The 23,198-nt window shown below is 43.7% G+C and overlaps 1 protein-coding gene across 4 annotated transcripts in view; it reads left to right on the top strand.

The window, feature by feature from the left end:
- The window catches only part of Kiaa2012 (KIAA2012 ortholog), a 126,945-nt gene that overhangs the window by 12,575 nt on the left and 91,172 nt on the right, over nt 1–23,198 (top strand). For 2 of the 4 annotated variants that reach the window (XM_023710014.1, XM_023710013.1), the window contains exons 3-7: nt 11,096–11,255; nt 13,944–14,099; nt 19,239–19,381; nt 20,466–20,649; nt 21,369–21,511. In XM_023710014.1, the coding sequence (XP_023565782.1) occupies nt 11,096–11,255; nt 13,944–14,099; nt 19,239–19,381; nt 20,466–20,649; nt 21,369–21,511 (786 nt within the window). The remainder of the gene's footprint in view (nt 1–11,095; nt 11,256–13,943; nt 14,100–19,238; nt 19,382–20,465; nt 20,650–21,368; nt 21,512–23,198) is intronic. The other 2 variants (XM_023710015.1, XM_023710016.1) reach the window with 2 other exon arrangements.

Genomic DNA, 23,198 nt, shown 5'->3' with positions numbered 1-23,198 from the left:
ATTTCCCTCACGGCAGTTCAGGTTACTTCTTCAGAGGGGGGAATGTTGTAGGCAGCCGAGTTAGATAGAAATATTATAGGCAGTCAGACAGGGCCAGGCCCTCAAGGAGACTAGATGGAAGACAAGGTGACTTTGCAACTTGGAAGAGACAGACACTCCCATATTGGCCACACCTCAAGACCAAGACAAAAAGAGGAAGCACAGCTACATACTTCCCTAGGGATGGGCATTAGAGATTGATCCTAAACAGTATCAATCAACTTGAAAGAGCCCAAATGAGTCACTAGCCCTACCCCCAACAGGAAGAGACCCTGCTTTGTTTCGGTGCCCGCTTGCTATGTGACTCGCTTTCCCATTTGGTAATGGATTTAATCAATTTTACCTGAGCAATGGTGCTTGTAATCTCATTGATTGACCATAGTTTTGTCCCACCTCATGCCCAACTAAGCGAGTTCCCATGTCTTCTCCACCACCTTAGACCCGCCTCACCACATGGTTTACCTCTATAAAAGTCCCTGCAAGAGACAACTTCCTGCTGGGGAGTGGGGGATGGGAATTACCCACTCACGCCCCCCCCCCACAGGAGCTTTCTTTCTTTCAATAAATATATTCTGCTCATAAAAAAAAAGAAATTAATCTTCTTTTTCTTTTCTTGAGATTCTTGGACCCAAGTCCTTGGCACTGAGCTACTCTCCAGTTGTTTTTTTTCTTTTATCTTTGAAACAGGGTCTCACTAACTCGCAAGTGGCCCAAGCTAGGTTAGAACTTTTAATCCTCCTACCTCAGCCTCCTGGAGCTGTAGGGTTACAGGTGTGTGCCACTATGCTTAGCTAGTCATTTTATGTATATATTTATAAAAACAGTGTGATAATTTGATATATTTATTATACAATGTGTAATGATCAAAACACTTGTGAAAGCTCACAACTCCAATATTTTTAAGTCAGGAACTTAGTGTATCAACTTCCTTAAATAGCTCCTAAGTTTTTTGAAGCACATAATAATTGTATGTATTTACAGTGTGCTATTTCAACATGTGTACAATATGTGCTGATCAAATTTTCTAACTAACATTTCTACCTCCTTACCATTACTTTGCAGTTGCAGTCCTGGAACTCCTTTCTTCTAGTTATTCCTAAGCTATATAATAGGTTGTTGTGAACTGTAGTGGACCCCAGGCTGTACAGTGCTCAGACTTATTCTGTGTGTGTTTGGGGGCTGTTATGCACCTTTCCTCGACCTTGACCTCTCTGTGTCTAGTAATCTCCCTCCATATTCAGATTGACTCTGACTTTCTTCAGTGTCCATGTATGAAAGAAAACATGTGGTGTTTGTCTTCTGTGTCCAGCTTGCTTCTCTTAACCACGTCCTTCAGTTCTCTTGTTTTGCTGCAAATGATAGAATATCTTCTTTGTTTTGGTTTAGTTTTTGAGTCAGACTCTTGCTATGCAGCCCAGGCTGCCTTCTAATTCATAGATTTCTAGGGGCTGGGCTTCCTGTGTGTGCCACCACACCCTGCTTAGAACACTGTCGTGGTCTATATCCCATGTCCCCCAAGCCTTATGTGTGGAGGCAGGGCTTGTGGGAGAGGCCTGCATCATGTGAGCCACCCACCCCACTGGCCCATTTGTGCTGCTCTCTGTCACCCTGACACAAGCAGCTTTTTCTGTGCTGTGCTCCTCTGCCAGGCCTCCCTGACAGGGAGCCAGTGAACTACAGACTGGAAGCCCCACAGACTACGCACCAAGTGGATTGCTCTCTCCTCTTTTAATTTGCAGGTGCCGGATATTGCGTCTCAGTGATGTGAAAGTGACTGTGATCAGTATCCTCCTTTTCATGACTGAAGAGCATTCCGCTGTGTATATACATTTCCTTTATCCACTGGGCACTTAGTTAGCTATAATAAACAGTGCAGCAACAAAGACTGGAGTATAGGCATCTCTCTGATGAGCTGATTTTATTTCCTTTATATATTTACCCAGGAGTGAGATGGCTGGATCTATCTTTAGTTTTCCAAGGAAGGTCCATACTATTTTCCTTCATGGCTACACTAATTTGCATTCTAACCAACAGCGAGAGAGTGTTGTGTTCTCCTTCCTCTGAACCCTTGCCAGTACTTGTTATATCTTGTCTTTTTGGTCAGAAGCATTCTTCCTAGGGTAGGAGATGGTATTATATTGTGGCTTTCATTCACACTTCCCTGATGGCAAATGATGTTGCACATTTATTTCATAAATGTGTTGGACACTTGAATTTCTTTCCTTTTTTTTTTTTTTTTTGAGAATTACCTATCCATATCATTTGCCCATTTCAACTAGATTATTTGGTCTTCTGTTACTGGCATTTTTGAATACCTGCACATTCTGAATATTAATCCTTTGTCAGATGAATAGTTTGCAACTTTTTCCTATTCTGTAGGAATAGGAATAGACAGAAATTTCTTGGTTTGATAAAATCCCACTTGTCTATTTTGCTTCTGTTGCCTGTGCTTTGGGGTTTAATGTAAAAATCAAATGAACAAAAAGTTGTCTTTACCAATGTGACTGCAGAGTCTAAGTGGCTTCACCGAGGTGGTGAAAAAAGAGGGACTTTTAGGCACAGGTGACTGGGAGCCCGAGGAACAACAGGTGGAGGGCGTGCAGGCATTCAGACAACTCAGACAGGACTGGCTCATGCCAGAAACACACTCAAAGCAGTGGGTGAGCCCCACTGTATAGGACTTCACCTGTTGGACCCAGGATTTCTGATGTCTCTCTTTACAGAGAATCTATTCTGTTCTACCTCTAGATTCCCCCCCACACACACCCACAAGCCTCATGCATGCATAGGCAGGCAGGGCTTCTGGAAGGGGATCAGGGCTGGGGTGATAGCTCAGTAGAATAAGAACTTGCCTGGCAAGTGCAAGGCCCTTGATAAAAGCCCTGAGTTCAATCCCCATTACCGAAAAGAGAGAGAGAGAGAGAGAGAGAGAGAGAGAGAGAGAGAGAGAAACATGGAAGGTGATCAGATCATAGGGCTTATAGCTGACTTGCTGTTTGCAAGTGGGGACAGGGGCTGGGGAGATAGCTCAGTGGTCTAAGCCCCTGCCTGCGAAGTGCAGGGACCCAGATTCGTTCCTAGCTACCACATGCCATATCAGCCCTGGGGCATGGTGGCGCATGCCTATAATCCCAGTGCTGGGGAGGTTAGGAAGCTGAGACAGAAGGATCATTATGAGTTTTAGCTCTGTAGCAAAACCCTGTGAGAGAGAGAGAAAGAGAGAGAGAGAGAGAGAGAGAGAGAGAGAGAGAGAGAGAGAGAGAGAGAGAGAAGAAGAAGAGAGAGAGAAGAAAAGAAAAAAGAAAAGAAAAGAAAAGAAGAAAAGAAAAGAAAAGAAAAGAAAAGAAAAGAAAAGAAAAGAAAAGAAAGAAAAGAGGTCTTAAGAGGCAGGTTCCTGGGCACATGGACTATAAGGTTCTATCTCCCCCTTGCTCCTGCCTTTACTCTCTCTACCTTGTAGTAGGTGGCTATTTTTCTGATAGGCCCTTGTGCCTGTTGTCCTGCTTTGAGGCAACTGATTATAAACTGAAAAGTGAGCTTAAACAAACGTCTCCTATCATTTTCAGGCACTGGGTAAATTGAGTCTCAGTGACAAAGTAAGAGGCAGGTACCTGGCATCTATTTCACCTCCTCATTGGCAAGCCTGGCAGGCCTCAGTAAGGCAGCCCAAGTGAGTCTGTGGCTGGAGGAATATGCGTGGTGAAGTGTGGCTAATGGGCCGCTCAGGCACATCAGTAACCCATCTCAGGGCAAAGGGGACCCCAAGCTGCAAAGCCCAAGCAGCCTGAGCAGTTGGAAGCCATCTGCAGCCAGCCTCCAGCTGTCTTCTTTATTTCCCTCTCCCAGAAACTCCCACCCTACTGCCCTCTGTCTCCTTTTGTGTTTTAGAGTAACTTGGGTATGAGTAGTTGATCTAGGATAAAGTTGGGGAACCACTAGGGAAATATGGGTTAGCAGAGGTCACATATAATAAATTAATTTTTAACATGTTTCCTATTTGTCACTATAATCTAATCATATTACTAAAACTTTGACTTTATAGAAAAAAGAGAGGGCTGGGGAGATAGCTCAGTGGCATAAGAACCTACCTGGCAAGCATGAGGGCCTGAGTTCAGTCTCCAGTACCATAAAAAAAAAAAAAAGAGAGAGAAAAGCAAAAACTATCCATGATCTTTCTGCCCAGCTCCTTAAAGCTGCTGTTATCAGCTGGCTTGCTGCTGGGGAGTGTGATCTGGTCCCAAGAGGTGGGTTTAATCTACTTCTTTCCACTCTTTCACCATAATTATACATATGTAAGATATTACAGTTTTATGAGATTGTCATTGTACTATGCATGCTGTCTTGGATCTTGCCTTGTTTCCCCTTAAAACATTATTCAGATCATTGGAAATGAGTACATAGACTGACCCTAAAGCTTCTCCGTGAGAGCCCTATGCAGGCCTTGGCCTTCTGAGTGCTGCAGGTTGTCCAGTGACAACAGTGAGACATTAGCACATCACAGGTGTCTTTTGAGAAATTACCAAAAACCACAAAAACTTAGAGGCTGTGGTAGATGGAATAATAATTCCCCCAAGTTATCCACATCCTAATCCCTGGAATCTGTCCATTGGTTAGGTTGCACGGCAAGGGAAATTGTGGTTGAAAATGGAATTCAAGTTGCTAATTAGATGGGTTTAAAATAAAGACTTTATCTTTGGTTGTCTGGGTGGGCTCAAGTAATCTCAAGGATCCTTAAAAGTAGAACACAGAATCAGAAGGGAGTCAGTGAGACCAAAACATGAGAAGGACTCAGTCCAACATCACCCATATCCTTTGTTTCTCAGTCTTTGAAAGGAGCCATGCCTGGCTAGTAGTCAGGGAACCAAAGATGTCACATGTACTGCTGCTCTGCTGTCTGAGCTGCCCACCAGGACTATAAACTCAGCCACCCCTAAAAAAATTAGAGGAACAAAGTTTAACAAATGGAAGATACTTCCTTTGTAAAAAGGAAAAAGAAGGAAGGTAAGGAGAAGATGGATAGCTACTCTAATAATGAGAAGGAATTAGGGTGGGGGGCTTGGGGAAAATGAAGCACTCATGGGCCTTTGCTCCCAGCTGCTTTTAGAGGGATGCCACAGGCTCTTTTCCCCATCCAGAATTTACCATAACTGAATTGGTTCTCAGCCATCTCTGCCTATGGTCATTTCTTCCATGTTTATGTGCGGCTTCTTTCTGTTTGTTCACTCATCCTCGACCCATTCAGAATTATCCTTGGGATGGGCACAGGTTGGCAAAGGAGTGCCCTATTCAGAGTTAGCTTGGAGTAAGTAAGGGGGCATATGAATGTCTGTTGTACTCTCTAATTATATGATGAATGTAGTGACCTTGGAGTGGATACGTGTGTGTGTGTGTGTGTGTGTGTGTGTGTGTGTGTGTGTGTGTGTTAGTGCAGGATGAAAACATCCTGCCTTAGAGCTGGTCAGCTTCCTTTGCTTCCCCTGTATTCTACTGGAAGTGGGAATAGCTCATTGTCTGTGTACCTTCTCTCTGTGTCGAGCCTGTCCACTCTTTCTCTCTGATCTCTAAGTGAAGTGCCAAGGACATTTACTGCCTTTATCTGTTTTTTTTTTTTTTTATTGTGGGGGGGTTGAATTTTTATTTATTTATTTATTGGTTCTTTATATAGTTAAATAGAAATCCTTTTTCTGAGTGATTTTTGGTTACAATTTATAACCAAAATAGTATTTGACAATAAATTCTGGTACTAGTTGTGGCAAGCTTCTGATTTTGGGTGAAATATTTATCATAACCAAGGAAGAATTCTTTGCCTCCTGTACTTGTTACTCTGTCCCAAATTGTCTCAGGACAATTGTAAGTTGTAACCAATCACTTGGTTATAAATGATTTCTTTTTTATTTTTAATAATTTTATTGAGAAACAAATAGCAATGAGACAGTTTCAAAACCAATTAGGACAGTTTCAGTGATTCATATTGTTGTCTTCTTAGTGGTTATTCATAGTACAAGATGCAGACATGATATCCTGTCCAAACACTATTAGTACAAATCTTTCTATTCATTGAATTAAGAGAAAGTAGCTGTATACCTATCCTAACTATTTTGAATATACAGATACAAAATGGTTCTTCATTTGTATCCCCTTTTTTGTTTAGTTTTGCCAGAGATGGGTATTCCACTGTCATTTAAATGTTGTAGGTATGTGAATTCAGCAAAACATTCCAATATAGTCCAGTAGTTTTTTTTTTTTTTTTCTTTTTCTTTTTCTACCCTTGTTTTTGCCCTGCTTCCCAAATGTGAATTGTGTTAGTGAAGTTTGTTTTTAACTCCAGGCTGAGGCTGCTGGCTCTCCTATCTGCTGACCCCTGCCCCTGCGAAGCAAGGAAACAGGTTCTTCCCCACACTTCCCCATGTGGAGTAGGGAGGGCAGGAGAGGGGCCCTCTCACCTCACAGTAAACAGATGAGTGAGACATGCTCGTTCATTTCACTGACTCCAGAAAGTCCTAGAGGGCCAGCATCACTGAAGAACTGGAAAGTGGTGGGGCTGAGATTGGAACCAATTATTCATTTAGTTATGATTTTCCAGCAGTGTGTCTCTCCTCTAACTGTGACGCACTCTGAAATGTAGTTCTTTTGGGTTGCCTGATTCCAAACTCCTTGAACTTTCCACAGCTTCTACCACGCTATTAGTGCCATTTTAAAGAGAGGTGCAGAAAGGCTAGGAATGGCCCAAGATCCTGAATTGCCTACAAGGAAGGATGACCTTGAAGCAGACACCCTGCCCTAAACTCAGGGCACTTTCCTGGGTTTTCTCCTGTGCCTGCCGCTGCCTACCTCTCTGCTTGTACCTTGCGTACCCACTTGATGTCTCCTATGACCATTGTTAAGCCTCCACAGCCTGTGGGCGTGAAGTGAAAGGAACATTTTCAGAGGTACAAAGGGGTTTGGTGCCTGTAGAATGTTGGAGCCCATTGAAGCTCTGATTTAACGAGCCCTAGTACTCTCCAAACTTGGTCCTTTTGTTATATGAAATAATATACTTCCTTTCTCGCTGAGTAAAGTTAAGTCAGCTTTTACTGACTTCTAACAAGTGTGAATATGTTGGTCTCTCTACTCTTGTAGTCCCTGCTCTCTGGACTACTCGCTGAGGCACCCGCTTCAAAATCATCATTTTTTCTTACTTTATTTGACCTCACGCTGGTTCATGGTGTTCTGTCCTGGTCCATTGGTGAGATGACAAGTTCTTGAAGACCAGGAGGCTTTATGCTGGTGTGGTCTTGAAGCCCTGGATTCTGCTTCTGACACCATGGGTAACTGGCTGGGCCTTTTGCCCTCTGTGTAGTCTGTTTCCAGCCAAGTGCATGTGTTGGAAACTTAGTCCCCAGTACAAATTTTGGGAGGTGGAACCTTCAACAGCTTACAGGCTGTGCCTGCATGAATCTATTGATGTTCTCACAAGACTGAGTTAGTTAAGGGAGTGGGATCCTGACAAATGGATGAGTTCAACCTCTTCCCATGCCATTTCTCACAGGCACACATGTGTACATACACACCCATCTCTGATGGGTGTGCACACATACATGTACAAGCAATTCTCATGGGCACACATATGCATATATAAACAAGTTTCATGGGTATACATACATGCATGCATGTCCATTACTTACATGTGTACATACATGCATATGCAAACAACCCTCATGGACACACATACCTACATACACACTCATCCCTCACAGGCACACATATGTTCATATATACCCCATCTCTTGCAGATGCATGCACTTGTGTACCCGTGTCTCACAAATTCATGTGTGTTCATATATACCCTATCTCTCACGGTGCCGATGTGGGCACATATACCTATTTGTGGGCACATGCACATGCCTATATACCTCCATCTTCCATGGGTGCACATATGTGCATATACATTCATGTCTCATGGGTGCACATGCATAGATATGCACCCACCTCTCAAGGGCAAGCACACATGCATATGCCCCCAGTCTCTCCCAGGTGCACAAGTGTGCACATATATCCCACCACTCACAGGTTACTTGCACACACATACATTCATCTGTCATGGGTGCATATGGGTGCATGCACACCCCTCCTGACAGGCACATGCATGCACACACACATTTGCTCTTGTACTCTTCTGCATTCTCCCAAATAGTGATGCAACAAGAAGCCTCTTACCAGATCCAGGATCCTCAACCCTGGACACATCAGGCTCCAGGACTGTAAGAAGTACATCTCTATTCTCTGTAAGTTTCTTGGTCTCTTGAGTTCAGTTATAGAAGCAGAAAATGGACCAAGACACCCTCTATCTCCCCAGACTACATTACTGCCTGGGGAAAGGCTGAATCAAAGGGCAGTAAACAAGCTGCATTTTTCTTGTTAATTCTCACTGAAGCATTGTGGATAATTTTCATGGAGCATCAAAGAGTATCTGATGTTTCTATTAGTATGGATTCAGGAGTAGAAAAAACTAGTTCATAGTGATAGAAATTAGAATAGGGGGAGGGCAGTGGCTAGGAAATTGCACAAGGGAGCTCTCTGGGCTGATGAGAATTTTCAGGTTTAAGAGAGTACAAATTAGGATTGAAACAAAAAAAATGCAAGTAATACAGATTTTCACTTAACAAAGTAATATGAATTTCATAGTATTTATTGTAATACATAGTGTTGTCTTCCAACCAGTTATTCATATTACCAGATATATAAATGCAAAATTGGAAGAAAAAATAAAAGAGAAAGAAATGTATAAGAAATTAAGAAGACAAAAAGGAGAAACAATTGAAAAAAAGAGATGAAACAAATTAAAGCATTAACTGCTTTTTTCCATAGACTAGCAGAAATGCACAATACAGTTGTCCAAATCACTCTGCTTACATACATAGATAAATTTCTTTCCCCTACTCCCTCTCCTGTCCTTCTCCTCAACTCAGTAACTCTTTCCTTTATAATAAGCTCACCCTCCTTTACCAGTGTCTATTGTGCCCTTCAGATTCCATTTTTCTCTTTCAGGTTCTCACACTAAGCAGACAACATTATGTTTGCACATGTTCTGTGTTTTGTGGTGTTATAAAGTGTCTGCAGTTATTCCTTTTTATCCAATGGAACATAAAATCTCTGCATATGTTCTTTTTTCTTTCTTTTATTTATTTATTTATTTATTTATTTATTTTTTGTGGTATCAGGGATTGAACTCAGGACCTTGCACTTGCCAGACAGGTACTTATTCTACTGATCTATCTCCCCAGACCTCTGCATATGTTATTATGTATAAAATATGCCTCAGTTTATTTTAGCACATTTAAGAGAGAATAGATTCTGAGATCATGTTCAGTTTTTTTTTTGTTTGTTTGTTTGTTTTTGTTTTGTTTTGTTTTATAAGGAAGGGTCTGAAGGGTGTTCAGGGTCTCACTACCAGATCTGACTCATAGTGATCCACCTGTTTATAGCCTCCCAAGAGCTGGGATTACAGGTACGTGCCACCACCCCCAGTTTCAATTGCCAAATCAGTGTGCCTTGGGGGCAAGACTGGCACAGCAGCCCCAGGGATTAAACCCTCAGCCCCTGAGCCTGCTTGCAGGTGCTTTAATCTGCTGAGCTATTTGGCCAGGCCCATGTTCAGTTCAGCAGTCCAGAATGCCATACATGATCAGCAATGACTGCCTCAGACAAGGAGAAGGTGAAGTGTTTGCCAAGCAAGTGCTTATTCTACTGAGCCATCTCCCCGGTCCCCCCGCCCCACAGCCTTTTTTTAAGGAGAATAAATTTTTAAAAATTAAACATTAAAAACAATAGAGAATTTAAAAACAAGATGGCAAGAAATCAGCAATGATTGTTATGTTGTATATTGTTATCTTCAAAGTAATTGTTCAGATGACCAAATAGAGCCATGCAAAATGGATCAAAATTTTTTTTCAAAAGAACTGAAAACATCATACCACAGTGGTATATGTACACCCTTGTTTATAGCAGCACAATTTGTCATAGCTAAATCTTGAAAACAACTTAAATGCCCATCACCTGAGGAACGAGTAAAAAGATGTGGTATTTTTATACAATGGAGTATTACTCAGCTATAAAGAAAGATAAACTCAAAGCTTTCATAGGTAAATGTGTGCAACTAGAGACCATACTCATAATGAAATAAATCAGACTCACATGTGTAAACATTGTATTGTCTCCTTAGTGCAAGACCCTAAAGGAGAAATAAAATCTGAAAGGTAGAACGGACATTGTGAAGAACAGGAGAGAAATTGCTCAAAAGGAAAGAACTGGGATGGGGACAAGAAAAGAAGGAAGTGGGGGGGAAAACATGTATATATACACAAGATAGCTAAGATAATTGTACTAGTAATTTCTATTGGTTTATTGAAAGGAACAGTTAATGCTTATTTATTTATTCTATTTTTTTTTTTTGCTCTGCTCTTCTTATACTCAGCGTGTCACCCTCTAAGAGTTTCTGCATCATTTAACTCACCTCATAAAGTTACAGTGTGGTAAAGTTTCCTGTATAACGTGCATCCCTAGCCAAATCTAAGATGCTGCTCCTGAGATATCTTGTGTCTCCCTAGCAGAGCTAAAACACGGCAGAGCCGCATATTCTCAAAATGCTAAGCTCCCTGTGGGTCTGGGCTTGGCTTGTCTGTCCCATTATCCATCTTACAAACCTGAAGTGCTGAGGTTGATTTGCACACGGGCTTTCCTGCTGCAGTACAGGGCCAGTTGAAGGGACTAAGATGACTTCCACAGGCTGGGCAAAGGAGAGCATTTTCTTCTCAGGCTTCATCCTTTCGCAGGACCCTAGCTCAAGATGGAGTCTGGCAAGAGTCATTTCTGCTCCTCCTGCCACTGTGGGTGTGGAGGGCCTTTTGGGGATTTCTCTGTAGCCTCTTGGTTTGTCTCTCTACCACCGAGGAGGCTGATTTGGGCACCTCTGGCACCTGCATGGAGTGTCCAGATCACAAGGACAGCGCCAGGCAGTGGCACCCCTGGGGGGCTCAGGCTCTGCAGCTGTGCTGATTTTCCACTGCTCTCCCTACAGAGGCAGCAAGACAGCAGCTGGCAACCCTACCTCTACTTCCGAAGTCAGTCAGAGAGCCAGGCCCAGAGGCAGATCCAGCCCGGGTATTCTGCCAAGAGATACCTCCGAGGCTTCTTGCGGACATGGTCCCCCTCTGCTATGTACAGGCTCCAACGTGCAGGTCAGTGGGGCATGGGTTCCCCATCTCTCATTCTGGTGCCAATGTGTTTTCCATCAAGGACTAAAATACCAAGATTTCAGGCTCAGTCTCTTGTTTGTTTGTTTGTTTGGATATTTTTGTTTTTAGAGACAAAGTTTCACTATGTAGTTCAGGCTGTTCTTGAACTCACTGTACGGCCCAAGCTGGACTTGAATTCATGGTGAGCCTCTTGCTTCAGCCTCCTGAATGCTGGGATAACAGGCATGTGCCACCATGCCCAGCTTTGACCCAATCTTAATAAAGCAAACCCCTGAGCTTGGTAGTCCCCAAGCCTCTGTCTCTGACCACCAAGCTTGCCTATTTGGCTCCCGATGTCCACAGAAGGACAGACTCCACAAGTCTCTCTCATCCCACCCTCACAGCCCACCTCCCAGGCCAGCACATCCTGGCCAGCTTTCCATACTCAGAACCTCAGAGAGCTTCCACCAGTTTAACTCCTGCTGTCCACAAGATGAGAAGCCAAGGGTTTGTCTAAGGTCATTTGGTCAAAAGGAGAGCAGGACCAAAGCCCAGTCTTCCTTGCCTTCATGCCCCTAGTTCCACGATCTTCCCAGGACTCCCTGGCTCCCTGTCTGAGATGACCATGGGTGATGAGGGAAGTGGGGAAATAGGAATTCTTTCCTTTAAAGGTACAGTTACAAGGAAGATAGACAACCTTTTGCAGAGAAACAGAAACCCCTCCCCATACACTCTGCAAGTGCTGGGTTAGGGTTCAGGGTTAGCACACGCACACTGCTCCACAGACAGACAATGAGCCTCCCAGTACTTCAGACATACTGCCATTTAAAAAAGATTCCACTGTTTACCTAAAATTCAAATTTAACTGGACACCCTGTGTTTGACTTGGCAAACTTTTCAGGGATGAGAGGCGGGCAGTAGGATCTGCCAGGATCTACTCAGCTATGCGCCGCTTCTTCAGCACCCACAAGCAGGCTGGACCACCAGAGGAATTCTGGCTTCCTTTATGCTTTCATGGGTCTACCCTGGGAAAGAAGAGAAAACAGCTCTCTCCCAGTAAGTGGTGACTGCAGGCCAAATGAGAGCTGTGGGCTTGTCTGGCCATTGGTTACTTTCATGGCTGTGCCATTTATTTTACATTTGTGAGAAAGGACCTCTTTAAAAAGCCATTAATCAACAGACAGGCTGAGGCAGTGCAGGTCTTGTAGCCTGGACCTCATGTCTTCAGGAAAGAACTGGCCTCCCCACATCAAAAGATACTCAGACTCCTCCATGAGAGTCATATGACCAAAATGTGTAGCCTAGGAAAAGACAGGTGTGTGTTGCACCCTTGGGTCTTTGCCATGATTCCTTGCCTGGGCCCTTCTTGAACCAAGGTCCTTAAGCTAGAAGAACAGTACTGATGCTCAGATAAGACACCATGAGCCTAAGGGCCCCTCCTCCGTTCTCCACTCACTCCTGAGAGTTCACCACCTTTGGGATGCTAGTTCGCTTCTGCTCCCTTTTTCCCACCCAATGATAAGCCCTTTCTACCCATCAGGCCCATATCTGCTACAAAGGCTTTTCTGGCAACTCCCACCAATATTGAACTTTTCAATTTGTGTTCTAACACAACAGACCACACAGTTGACAGCAGGATGGCCGCTGTCTCACCCATAGACTGGGTGCCCTTAAAAAGAGCCCATGTCTGCTTCAATACCTGCCTGGCAGAAGGGCAGGCTCACTGGTAAACCCTCCACAAATACTGTAGAATGGCTAGATGGAGAAAGCTGATGATCGTGAGGCTCACAGAAGCAAGTAGGCTATACCTGCTACCAGTGGATTGTTCTTCCTGAGACAGGGCAGTACTTCTGCTCAATTCCAACAAAGCCACTATGTTTCTCCTGCTGGGAGGAACAGCTCTTGGGAATAGTGAAGTAGAGGAAGCACACATGTGCCACAGGGCTGGGAACTCTCCAGGTGCTGGATGGAGAAGCCTCCATGGACTCCACCTGTTTTTCTCCCAAACCTCTGTCTTCCTCCTCTTCCTTCTCCCCCTTCCCCCTCCCCGCCCCCTCCTCTTCCTCCTCCTCCTCCTCTTCCTCCTTCCTCTCTCTCTCTCTCTCTCTCTCTCTCTCTCTCTCTCTCGACAGAACCCAAGACCTTCTCACTGAGCAGTACTGCAGCCCTCATTTTTTTTTTTTTTTTTTTGCGGAACTGGGGATTGAACTCAGACCCTTGTGCTTGCCAGGGAAGCACTTATTCCACTGAGCCATCTCCCCAGCCTCTAGAAGGATTTTTTTTTTTCTCTGAATGCCTTCAGGGCAGGTTTGGCTGGCTTGAGTTGTGGGGATCAAACCACAGCAACCTGAGCCTGACTGCTTTGTTGAAGCAACCACTTAAAGAACTGAGCTAAGGGGCAGGCCCCCTGCAGCCCTCATTTATTATTATTTATTATTTTTTAATTTGGGGACAGAGTCATGCTAAGTCATTAAGTTGCCCAGACTGAGCTCAAACTTGAGATCCTGCTGCCTCAACCTCACAGAGTGTTGGGGTTACAGATTTGTACCTCTACATCCAGCTCTTCCCAACTTCTAATTGTCTTCCTTGGTGGGCACTGTCCAAACTCAAGACTAGTGCAAGTGGGGGAGCCAGAAGCTCTTTCCGGACCCTATGAGCATGTTTCCACCACTAACTCCTACCCACTTCCAGGATACATCAAGGACTCTGTGCTACTCCAGGACACTCACCCTGCTGTACCAAGGAGTTTCAGGCTGCAGCAAGACCTTTCAGGTGCACCCCCAAAGTACCATCTCCTGCCTGTTATCCCGCCATTTTGGATTCAACAAGGGAAATCTTTTGAACAAGGTACATGTTGTTTTTATGTCTAGTTTTCAAATATTTATGTTTTTAATGCCTTAGAACGGAGATTCCGGGGCCAGCCAAATAGCTCAGTGGATTAAAGCACCTGCAAGCAGGCACAAGGGTGGGGGTTTGATCTCCTGGCCTGCCGTGCTGACCCCACCCCCAGGGTGCGCTGAAGTAACAGTTGAGACTGGGCATGGTGGCACATGCCTGTAATCCCAGCTCTTGGGAGGCTGTAAACAGGCAGATCACTAAGAGTCTGATCTAGTAGTGAGACCCTGAACACCCTGTAGGTCCTTCCCTAAAATACAAAAAAAAAAAAAAAAGAAAAAGAAAGAAAGAAAGAAAGAAAGAAAGAAAGAAAGAAAGAAAGAAAGAAAGAAAGATAGATTTCTAAAATAAAGTCTAGGGATTTCAGTCATCCTCTTCTGTGAAATGAGGGGCATAGTCTAGACCAGCACTGTCTACAGCACCTTCTGAGGTGATGGAATGGATATGCATGCTAGCTGATATGGCGATTGTTAGTCACAAGTCTGATAAGCACTTGCAATGTGGCTAGTGTAACTGTGAAACCAAGAATGTTATTCTAATTACTCGATAATTAATCTAGTCACTTACAATTAGTGACTACTATATTGAACAGTGAGATATAGACTCTAGATTTTAGGCAATTCCTTAGATAGGATCAGGCATGTTCAGGGAGGTATGGCCATAGACTGAGCCTTAGGTCTGTTCCACCTGAATATTCTATAATCCTGTGGTGTTTGTGGCAACATCACGTGGGAAAAAAAATACTGCCTTTACGCCAGAAATCTGTATTGCAATGGCGGTTCTCTCACTCACTAAACATAAGATCTCCAGCTTCTCTTTCCTCATCTCTGTAGTGGGCACAGTGAGACCTACCTTGTTAATGCACAGAACACTAATGCAGACTGTAAAACATTGAGTACTACCAGAATCTTTTTTTTTTTTTTTTTTTTTTTTGTGGAACCAGAGATTGAACTCAGTCTCTTGAACTTGCCAGAGAAGTGCTTATTCTACTGAGCCATCTCCCCGATCCCTTTCTACCAGAATCTTACTGGTCAATATTATTCTTGAGAACTTGAAGCAATAAACAAACCAGGAGTTGTCTCTGGTGAGGGAGCTAGAAAAGATGACAGGTAGCAGTAATGAACAAAGACTAGGATCTTGGACGATAACAGATCTTGAGAAAACAAAAGAACAAGATCCCAACAAAACATAAATGTCTTTTTTTTCCTTGAAATAAAAAGGAATTTTCTAGACAGAATGGCAGTGCCTGACTAGGTCCTTCCTGTCCATGATGGGATGGATGTGGTCAGGATACGCAAAGACTCTAGACTGTTTGGGGGTGTAGGACATGGCTTGGCATCATCAAGCACCCCGGCCATTTGTTGTACTTGGGTCTCAAGTCTGGCACCAGAGGATTCTAGTCATAAGCATGTGTAGACTGTCTATATAAAACCTGTTGACCAGGTGATTCTTTCCTCTTTCATTAATTAATACTCTGGTCTGTACCTTAATATCTATGTACTTTGCTAATGTGAATCAAAGTCTAAGACCGCTTGATTCTGAGGCATTAAAGAAATCACAGGTCTGAGCTAGAATCATCCAGATAATGCCACTATGTGGGGGATGCATTGCCCTTCCTCAGGTAGCATCTATCTCACCACGGCCTTCTGTGCTCTCTCTTCAAAACCCCTGTTGTCTCCAGCTAATATCCTTATACTTTGAGGCTCTAGGACCCTAAAACACTGGAAAGGGATTGTAGCATTTTCTGGCAGTGGGGCACTATAAACCTAAGGGATCACTGAATTCTCTAATCAATGCTATCTACCAAAGAACTATCATAATATGATAGAAAACAGGTAGTATAGAGTAGTGATTAAGTGTGTGGCAACTAGCACCAAATTCCAAGCCATATGACTTCCCTGGCCTCATTTATAAAATGGAGAGAAGCATACCACCTTTACTTACAGGGTTGTATGTGGGAATTACATAGGGTAATGTAGTACCTAGCAGATAGTAAGTGTTCAATAAATGTTAATTTTAGATTTCTTGGCTTTTGTTTTCTAAACATAATTACTAATTGCAATACCCATCACGGCAGAAATAAAAAAAAAAAAATTCAACTTTTAAAGAAATAAAAAGAGCTGACTGATGTTTCCACTGGTTTTAATTTTATCTCCCCTTGATCTCCTCTCTTTGACAAACACTTTATGTGGAGAAATAGCAAAAGTCCTAGAAGTGAACCCCAGGTTCCCCAACAGTGAGATGGTGGCAAGTCGCTCAGAGTCCCTGCCCTTCAGTTCGCACACCTGTGAAATGTAAGCAAACAGGCCTGCATTCATTCCTCCCTATCACAGGAGAGGCCAGAGGGAAAGCCCCATGAAAGTGATAAATTGCTGTCCCAGGGCACATTATCTGGGTGAGCTGAACCCGTATTTAAGATACAGAGAGTTCAACATATCAATACTTGATGAAAAATACCTGTTCCATGTTATGCCTAAGATGTTTGATATTCAGACAGATAGTGAGGTTAAGCTTAACAGCCTAGGTTGTATGGTAATAATAAGCTTGTCTTCTGGATGGTTAACAACCTAAGTTTGCAAACCAAAATTAGAGAAAAAGGAGGGCCACAAGGAAAGCCAACATTTTAGCCCTAGCCTTCCAAGGTCAATTAAGACTCAGGACATATGAGAACTTGTACTGTAACGTCATGTAACTCGGTAGTGTCCCAAATTTTCTGATCAAGGAGATTATGGGGCCAAAGAGGAAACTGATCGATGATGTAGAGTGTGCCTAAGGAGAGTCACATGGAGAGAAAACATTCTCTCAGGCTTTCACAGAGAGCACATTGGCCAAGCAATGGCAGTGACTCATCCACATGGCTGCACTGACAAAGGTTCTACAATCTGAGGTACAGGATCTCAGGATAAATCCTGAGGGGATTTCACTGACCTTATCAGACCCGAAAGCTACAACTCTTGTTGCATAGGTCCTGCTTTACCTTGGTCTTAACCATCCAGCAAAAAAGTATAAAAACGAAATATAAGAAGTAAAGCCATGCTGTTATGTTGAGCTGTAGAGGACTCAGGTCAACAATTTCTGACATTGCCAGTGAAGCGGAAGACCCAATACTATTCTGGACTACTGAACTCTTTTAGAATATTTTGCTGAGTTTACACACCTATAATATTTATTTATTTATTTATTTATTTATTTATTTATTCTTGGCAGAACCGAGGATTGAACTCAGGCCCTTGCACTTGCCAGGCAAGCGCTTATTCTACTGAGCCATCTTCCTGGCCCCACCTATAATATTTAAATGATGGAACTTAACAAAAAAAGGGATACAGATGAATGTCCATTTTGTATCTGTGTATTCAAAGTGGTTAGGATAGATATATAGTAACATTTTCTTAATGAATAGAGGGATTTGCTCTAATGTTGTTTGTAAATAAGATATCAAGTCTGCATCTTGTACAGCAATTAACCACTAGGAAGAATGTATGCAATGTGTTAATTATTGAAACTGTCCTACCAATTTGGTTTGAAACTGTCTCATTGCTATTTGTTTCTCAATAAAATTATGGGGAAAAAAAAGATACAGAAAGAATATATTTTGTGCTCTCTTCTCAACAACTGAGATTTCCAATACTTTTCCTATTAACCTGTTTCTTCTACGCCTAAACAGCTGAGCAAGATGATGACATTTACTGAGAAGGAATTCTTGCTTATTCTCACATACAGTGAGTGAGTCACACAGTTAATTTCGCTGGAATCTGGCCAAAGCGTACCTCTCTAGGTCTCACCCCACCCCACTCCCTGCAATGCCGCCACCCCACATGGGCACTCTGACATGCAAGATTGTTGAGTGAGTAGCTGCCTGGCTAGAGTTTCACTCTCCTCACCCTCAGAAGTCCCTCTGGTTTCAGGTGAATTGGACCAGAAAGGGTAGACTCATGGTCTAGCTTGATCCCAGAGGATCTTTCTAGAATAGCCTAAAAGGTTATTAGTGCTACACTCTGTGTGGCATTGAGGTCCTCTTGGGAGGCCACCTTGGAATGAAAAATCTCCAAAGCCTACCAGGCTTCCCTGGACCACTAAAACCTGGCGGACTCCTGAACCTGAGCTTGGGCCCATGTCTCAACCATTAACACTCTTGGCATCTGTTTCACCCAGAGTAGCCTTGAGAAGCCCAAGGGCTGTCAGGATAGCTGGAAGGAGGGAGTGGCCCCTGTGTTAGCCTTTGATACCCGAACCAGTGACACTGAGGATGGAGGAGAGGAAAGTAGGTGAGAGTTGGGGAACATACAGGAAATTTGGGGCTGGCTTGGGGAAGGAGGAAGAGCTCCCAGAATCCAGTGCTCCACCTCACACAGGGCCTGCAGGCTTCAGAGCCTACAGTTAGACACAAGCCCACATTGTTCCATGCAACTGCATGCTGGGAATGGAGGTATTACTAAAGCTTGGCTCCAAACAAGGAAGGCTTGCCAGACTGTTTCAGCAATAAATTACCTGGAGTAGGTGATGAGAATAGCTGCAGGACCCTTTAAACCATCGATGAAAGATTTGTTAACTATGCTGGAGTCATCTGTTGACTCAGATCGTGCCCAAGGGTTGCAGACAGGGTAAATCCAGGGAGTTAAGCAGGGGTCCCACACCCCTGCTTTCAGCAGAGGTTTCTCCCTGAGTAAACAACCAGGAGATGCCCAGGAACCCTGGGAGCTTGCTTCAGGTGCAACACAGAGTGCTGCAACTTTTGCGTCACTGCCTTCCACAAGCCCCTGGCAGCTCACAAAGAGCTGTCATGTTAAGTGTCTCACCTGAGCTCACACAAGGAAGTGAGGGTGAGAAATCAATGTCCCCATTTTGCTGATAAGGAAACAGAGCCCAGACACAAACCTCCACCCTGAGTCACCCGACTCCCAGCACAGCTACTCCCTGCAGGCTGCTGTTTCCACAGAGGCACTGCCAGGAATACAGAATGGAGAAGGGGAACAGAGAGGAACCAGGGCTATGGCCACTTCTGCTCAGAGAAGCAAGAAAGGGGCAGCTTTGGGACAGTGCAGCACTGGGTCCTGGGCTGGGGTTCTTATTGACTACTGTTTGCCTTTGCAGGTCAGCAGGGCCTGGATGGAGGGGTAACTGGCACTGTCGAACATGTGGACCAAGGCACTGCAGCCACATGCCATGGTGGTCAGGGGAATCCTTTGCTGCCACTCAGGGAGCAGCCCTGGCAGGAAGATGGGACCCAGGCAGAGGTACTACTTCTAACAGGCTCCCTTTTGTTACCACTGTGACTTCACAGGGGCTCACCTTCCCTTCCCCATCTCCAGGAGTCCACCAAGTGCTTTGGCCCTGTTGACTGCTACTCCCCAAAGTATCCCCTGTAGAACTCCAGCATCACCAGATGCCCTTTAAGAAAAGGGTTTGTAGCCAGGTACAGTGGGGAGATGCCACGTGTGCATTCTCTTCCCAGAGACACTAGCACACATCAGGGTCTGGGGCACTTGGAGAAGCCCTGCAGTACAATCACTGGCTTCGGTCTGCTTAACTCCAGGCTTTCCAAATTACTATTTCTCCTCTGACCTTTTGCCCCTTTTAGGTGAATATAGACTTAGCTAGAAAAAGGAGCCTTTGTTCTTAAACTTGGTCTATCCTGCTTCTTACTAGCAGTGATAAATTAATTAGCTTTGAGCCTCAATGAGCCGTTCTGTAAAATGGAGCTTTAATCATATGTATTTCATGAGGCGATGAGTTATATTGTACAAATGCTCTCTACACTGCAAGATGTGTGTGTGTGTGTGTGTGTGTGTGTGTGTGTAATAACAGTTCAGAACAGCCAGGGAAATAGCTCAGTAGAATAGGCGCTTGCCTGGCAAGCGCAAGGTCTTGAGTTCAATCCCTGGTACCGCAAAAAAAAAAAAAAAAAAAAAAAAAAGTTCAAAACAGTCTAGACAAATGTCTGCTCCCATCTTGAATAAAGTCCTTTTGACATTCAAGGCCACATGCCAAAGAGAACAGACAAGGGAAGAAGGACCACACAATGGAAGAGGAGAGAGGAGAGATACTTTTCATGATGAATAAATCCAAGCACTTGGTTTTTATTTTTTTAATTTTTTTGCTAAGATACTGTATGTCAGGTATATCTGTCATTCTATCATTAATCATAAACTACACCATATTGCAAGCAATATCAGAGATTTTGCTGTAATATCTTCCCAGCCTGCAGAAGAAATTTCATCCCTAGAACCACAAGTGTAGCCACAAGGCTGCCTGTTACAGAAACATGCTCTGCTCCTTTGTGATGCCTGTTTACAGCTCTATGTGCCTGTCGTTCCCTAGGACACCTCAATGGAGAGACGCCTTCCTGTTCACGCCTCAGAGGAAAGCCACAATGAGAAGACACACCAAACCTCCAGGAAGGCCCTTGGGCATGCCCACATAGGTCCCTTTTGGCTCCTGGGTGACAAATCCAACATCATCCCTTTTGGAGGTGCCTTCCCCAGTCCAAAGGCAGACCTAAGCAGTAAGAACCAAATGCCTCATTCATTGATGGGGTGAACCTCATTTGAGAGCACAAGCATGCAGAAAGGGATGGCCTTATGCACCACACTTTAGAAAATAACAACCATGGACTCCGGGGAAATGGCTCAGTAGAATAAGAGCTTCCCTGGCAAGCACAAGGGCCTGAGTTCAATCCCTGGTTCCACAAAAAAAAAAAAAAAAAAAAAAGAAGAAGAAGAAGAAAAAGAAAATAACAACCAGAGTCCAGCTGTGGGAATGAGAGCCTCACAGGGTCCCTTTACCTAGTGTTTTGCCAGGCAAATTTTGCAATCCAAATGCCTAGGCTAAACTAATCTCCATTTACTACCTGTAATCTTGAACAAATCATTTAATTTTACTGAGGTTCCATTTCCCCCTCTGTAGAACAGGAATAATAATCCCAGTGCATGACTACTGTAGGGATGAAGTGTGCAATGTATATAAAACACTTTCTATAATTCTCTTCTCATATTTAGTACAAAATACCTATCAATTATTATTGTTATTACTCTCTCTGGCTGAGAAGCCCAACCCAGATGATAAGCTTGGGCTCCCCAACCCTGCTCAGTGAGGCCACACCATCTCCATACCTGGCACATTCCCTGATTTCTTTCCCTTCATTAACCAAAAAGTTATGCTGAAAGTTGACTACCCACCCCCCATACTTGCTACTAGAATTTCTCATTCCTGCTCTTTCTACAGACAAACAAGGGACCAAGAAGCTCTCCAAGGCTAGAGGCAGCCACCCCTTACCACAGCCTCCTGCGGAAAGATGCCTGTTCCCTCCAGTAACATCTGTCACTGCCTCAGAACACAACTCCCCTGGGGAAGCAAAGGGGAAAAAGGTGTGTGTGTGTGTGTGTGTGTGTGTGTGTGTGTGTGTGTGTGTTTTATCCCAAACTAGAAATAAGGCCACTCAGAAGGATGTCTCAGCAGAGAACTGGTCTTTCCAGCTTCTGAGCTAACCTATGAAGCCAGAATAGAACCCCAGTAATTTAACACTGAAAATCATAAGGGCTGAGGAATTTCAGTTATACCTTAAAGCATCTGCTATTACCACTATCTCTGAGGTCAACAGAATCCTCCGTTCTCCTAAGGGTTCAAGATTTTCTGTAAACAAGCAAGGCAGAATCTGAGCTGCCTGGGCTGAGGAGATAGCTCTGTAGAATAAGTATGTGCCTGGCAAGCACAGGGTCCTGAGTTCAATGCCTGGTGCCACAAAAAAAAAAGAAAGAAAGAAAGAAAGAAAGAAAGAAAGAAAGAAAGAAAGAAAGAAAGAAAGAAAGAAAGAAAGAAAAGAAAAGAAAAGAAAAGAGTCTGAGCTGCTAAGCAGTTGACCCGCTTTCAAACTCAAAATGCTGACGAACTTGAATCCAGCAAGTTTGTGGCATGGAGGGTCTGTCACCTCTGCACGTATAGGTCAGATTTTGCAAGTTTATCAACCCCCCTCAGAAGCCAGAACGACTTCTTCCCTCAGAGATGTCCCTTGCTGTCTCCAGCCTGCTTCACAGTTCTCTGTGGTCATGGGTCATGAGTGGTTTCAAGGCACCATGACTGAATGGAGCTCACAGGCCTGCAGGATGCTCTGCCTCATAGCAGCTGTGAATGGTGACCTTACTGTGTGCCTGGAGGAAGGTGCGAGCCTCAGATGGCTGATGGATGGATGCAAAGAGAAGCTGCACCTTTAGGAAAGAATTCTATGTCTGCTTGGGAGCTACCAAAATGTTAGTCAGTTGTGATAGAGATTCCTGTCACCTGAAGTGGCCCTGAAGGAGCTTCAGGCACCCTGGCAGTCCTGGGGCCCATGAGGGAAGTTGTTTTTAGTCTGTCCAGGATTTTTAGATTTCCCGTGTCGGAGCTGATCTGAATTTTTCCATTCACACCAGTGTGGCTTCTGTCTTACGTGATTCCTTTGGAATAGGAACAGACAGCAAGCCTGAACCCCTAACACATCCAGAGTCACCACAGACCCAAGGCAAGCCCCCCATACCAGACCCAGCCAGGCATCCCTTTTAAACCTTACGTCTGCTAAACAGAGGGAAGCATATCTTATAGTACAGTATGTTAAAACTCTATATAAATTTCTAATTAGAATAAAGAAATTAAGTCTTACCAGCCACACTTCACAAATAGTTTGAGTTTCCACTCATTTCTCAATGTGACCCTTGTCAAACAAAATACACAAGGTCAGTATTCAAAAAGGGGCTGTTGGTGACAGCTGTCACCTGACAGTGAGGACCTGAGGAATATAGAGATCCTATGTGCCTGTGTTTGGTTATCATTCTCTTAATGGCTCAATTATAAATATCATCCTGCACAAATTTCTTTCAACTCTAGGTATGTAGGATGCTTATGTATATCTTTTGTCATTTTTTTTTCTTGTGGAGCATTGAAAAACATGAGAATGTTTTCCTTTTTCCTCCTATGAAATCAAACTCTCTCAAACCCAGCACCATAAATACTTCACAGAGCTGAGTTCATATGTTAGAAGTTGGAAACTGAAAAAAAAAAAAAAAAAAGAAAGAAAGAGAG

This window comes from Octodon degus, unplaced genomic scaffold (assembly GCF_000260255.1).
Source record: "Octodon degus isolate 3935 unplaced genomic scaffold, OctDeg1.0 scaffold00016, whole genome shotgun sequence".
Classification (NCBI taxonomy): domain Eukaryota; kingdom Metazoa; phylum Chordata; class Mammalia; order Rodentia; family Octodontidae; genus Octodon; species Octodon degus.
The sequence above is the reverse complement of the archived record's forward strand: the minus strand, read 5'-3'. Positions and strand labels throughout refer to the sequence as shown.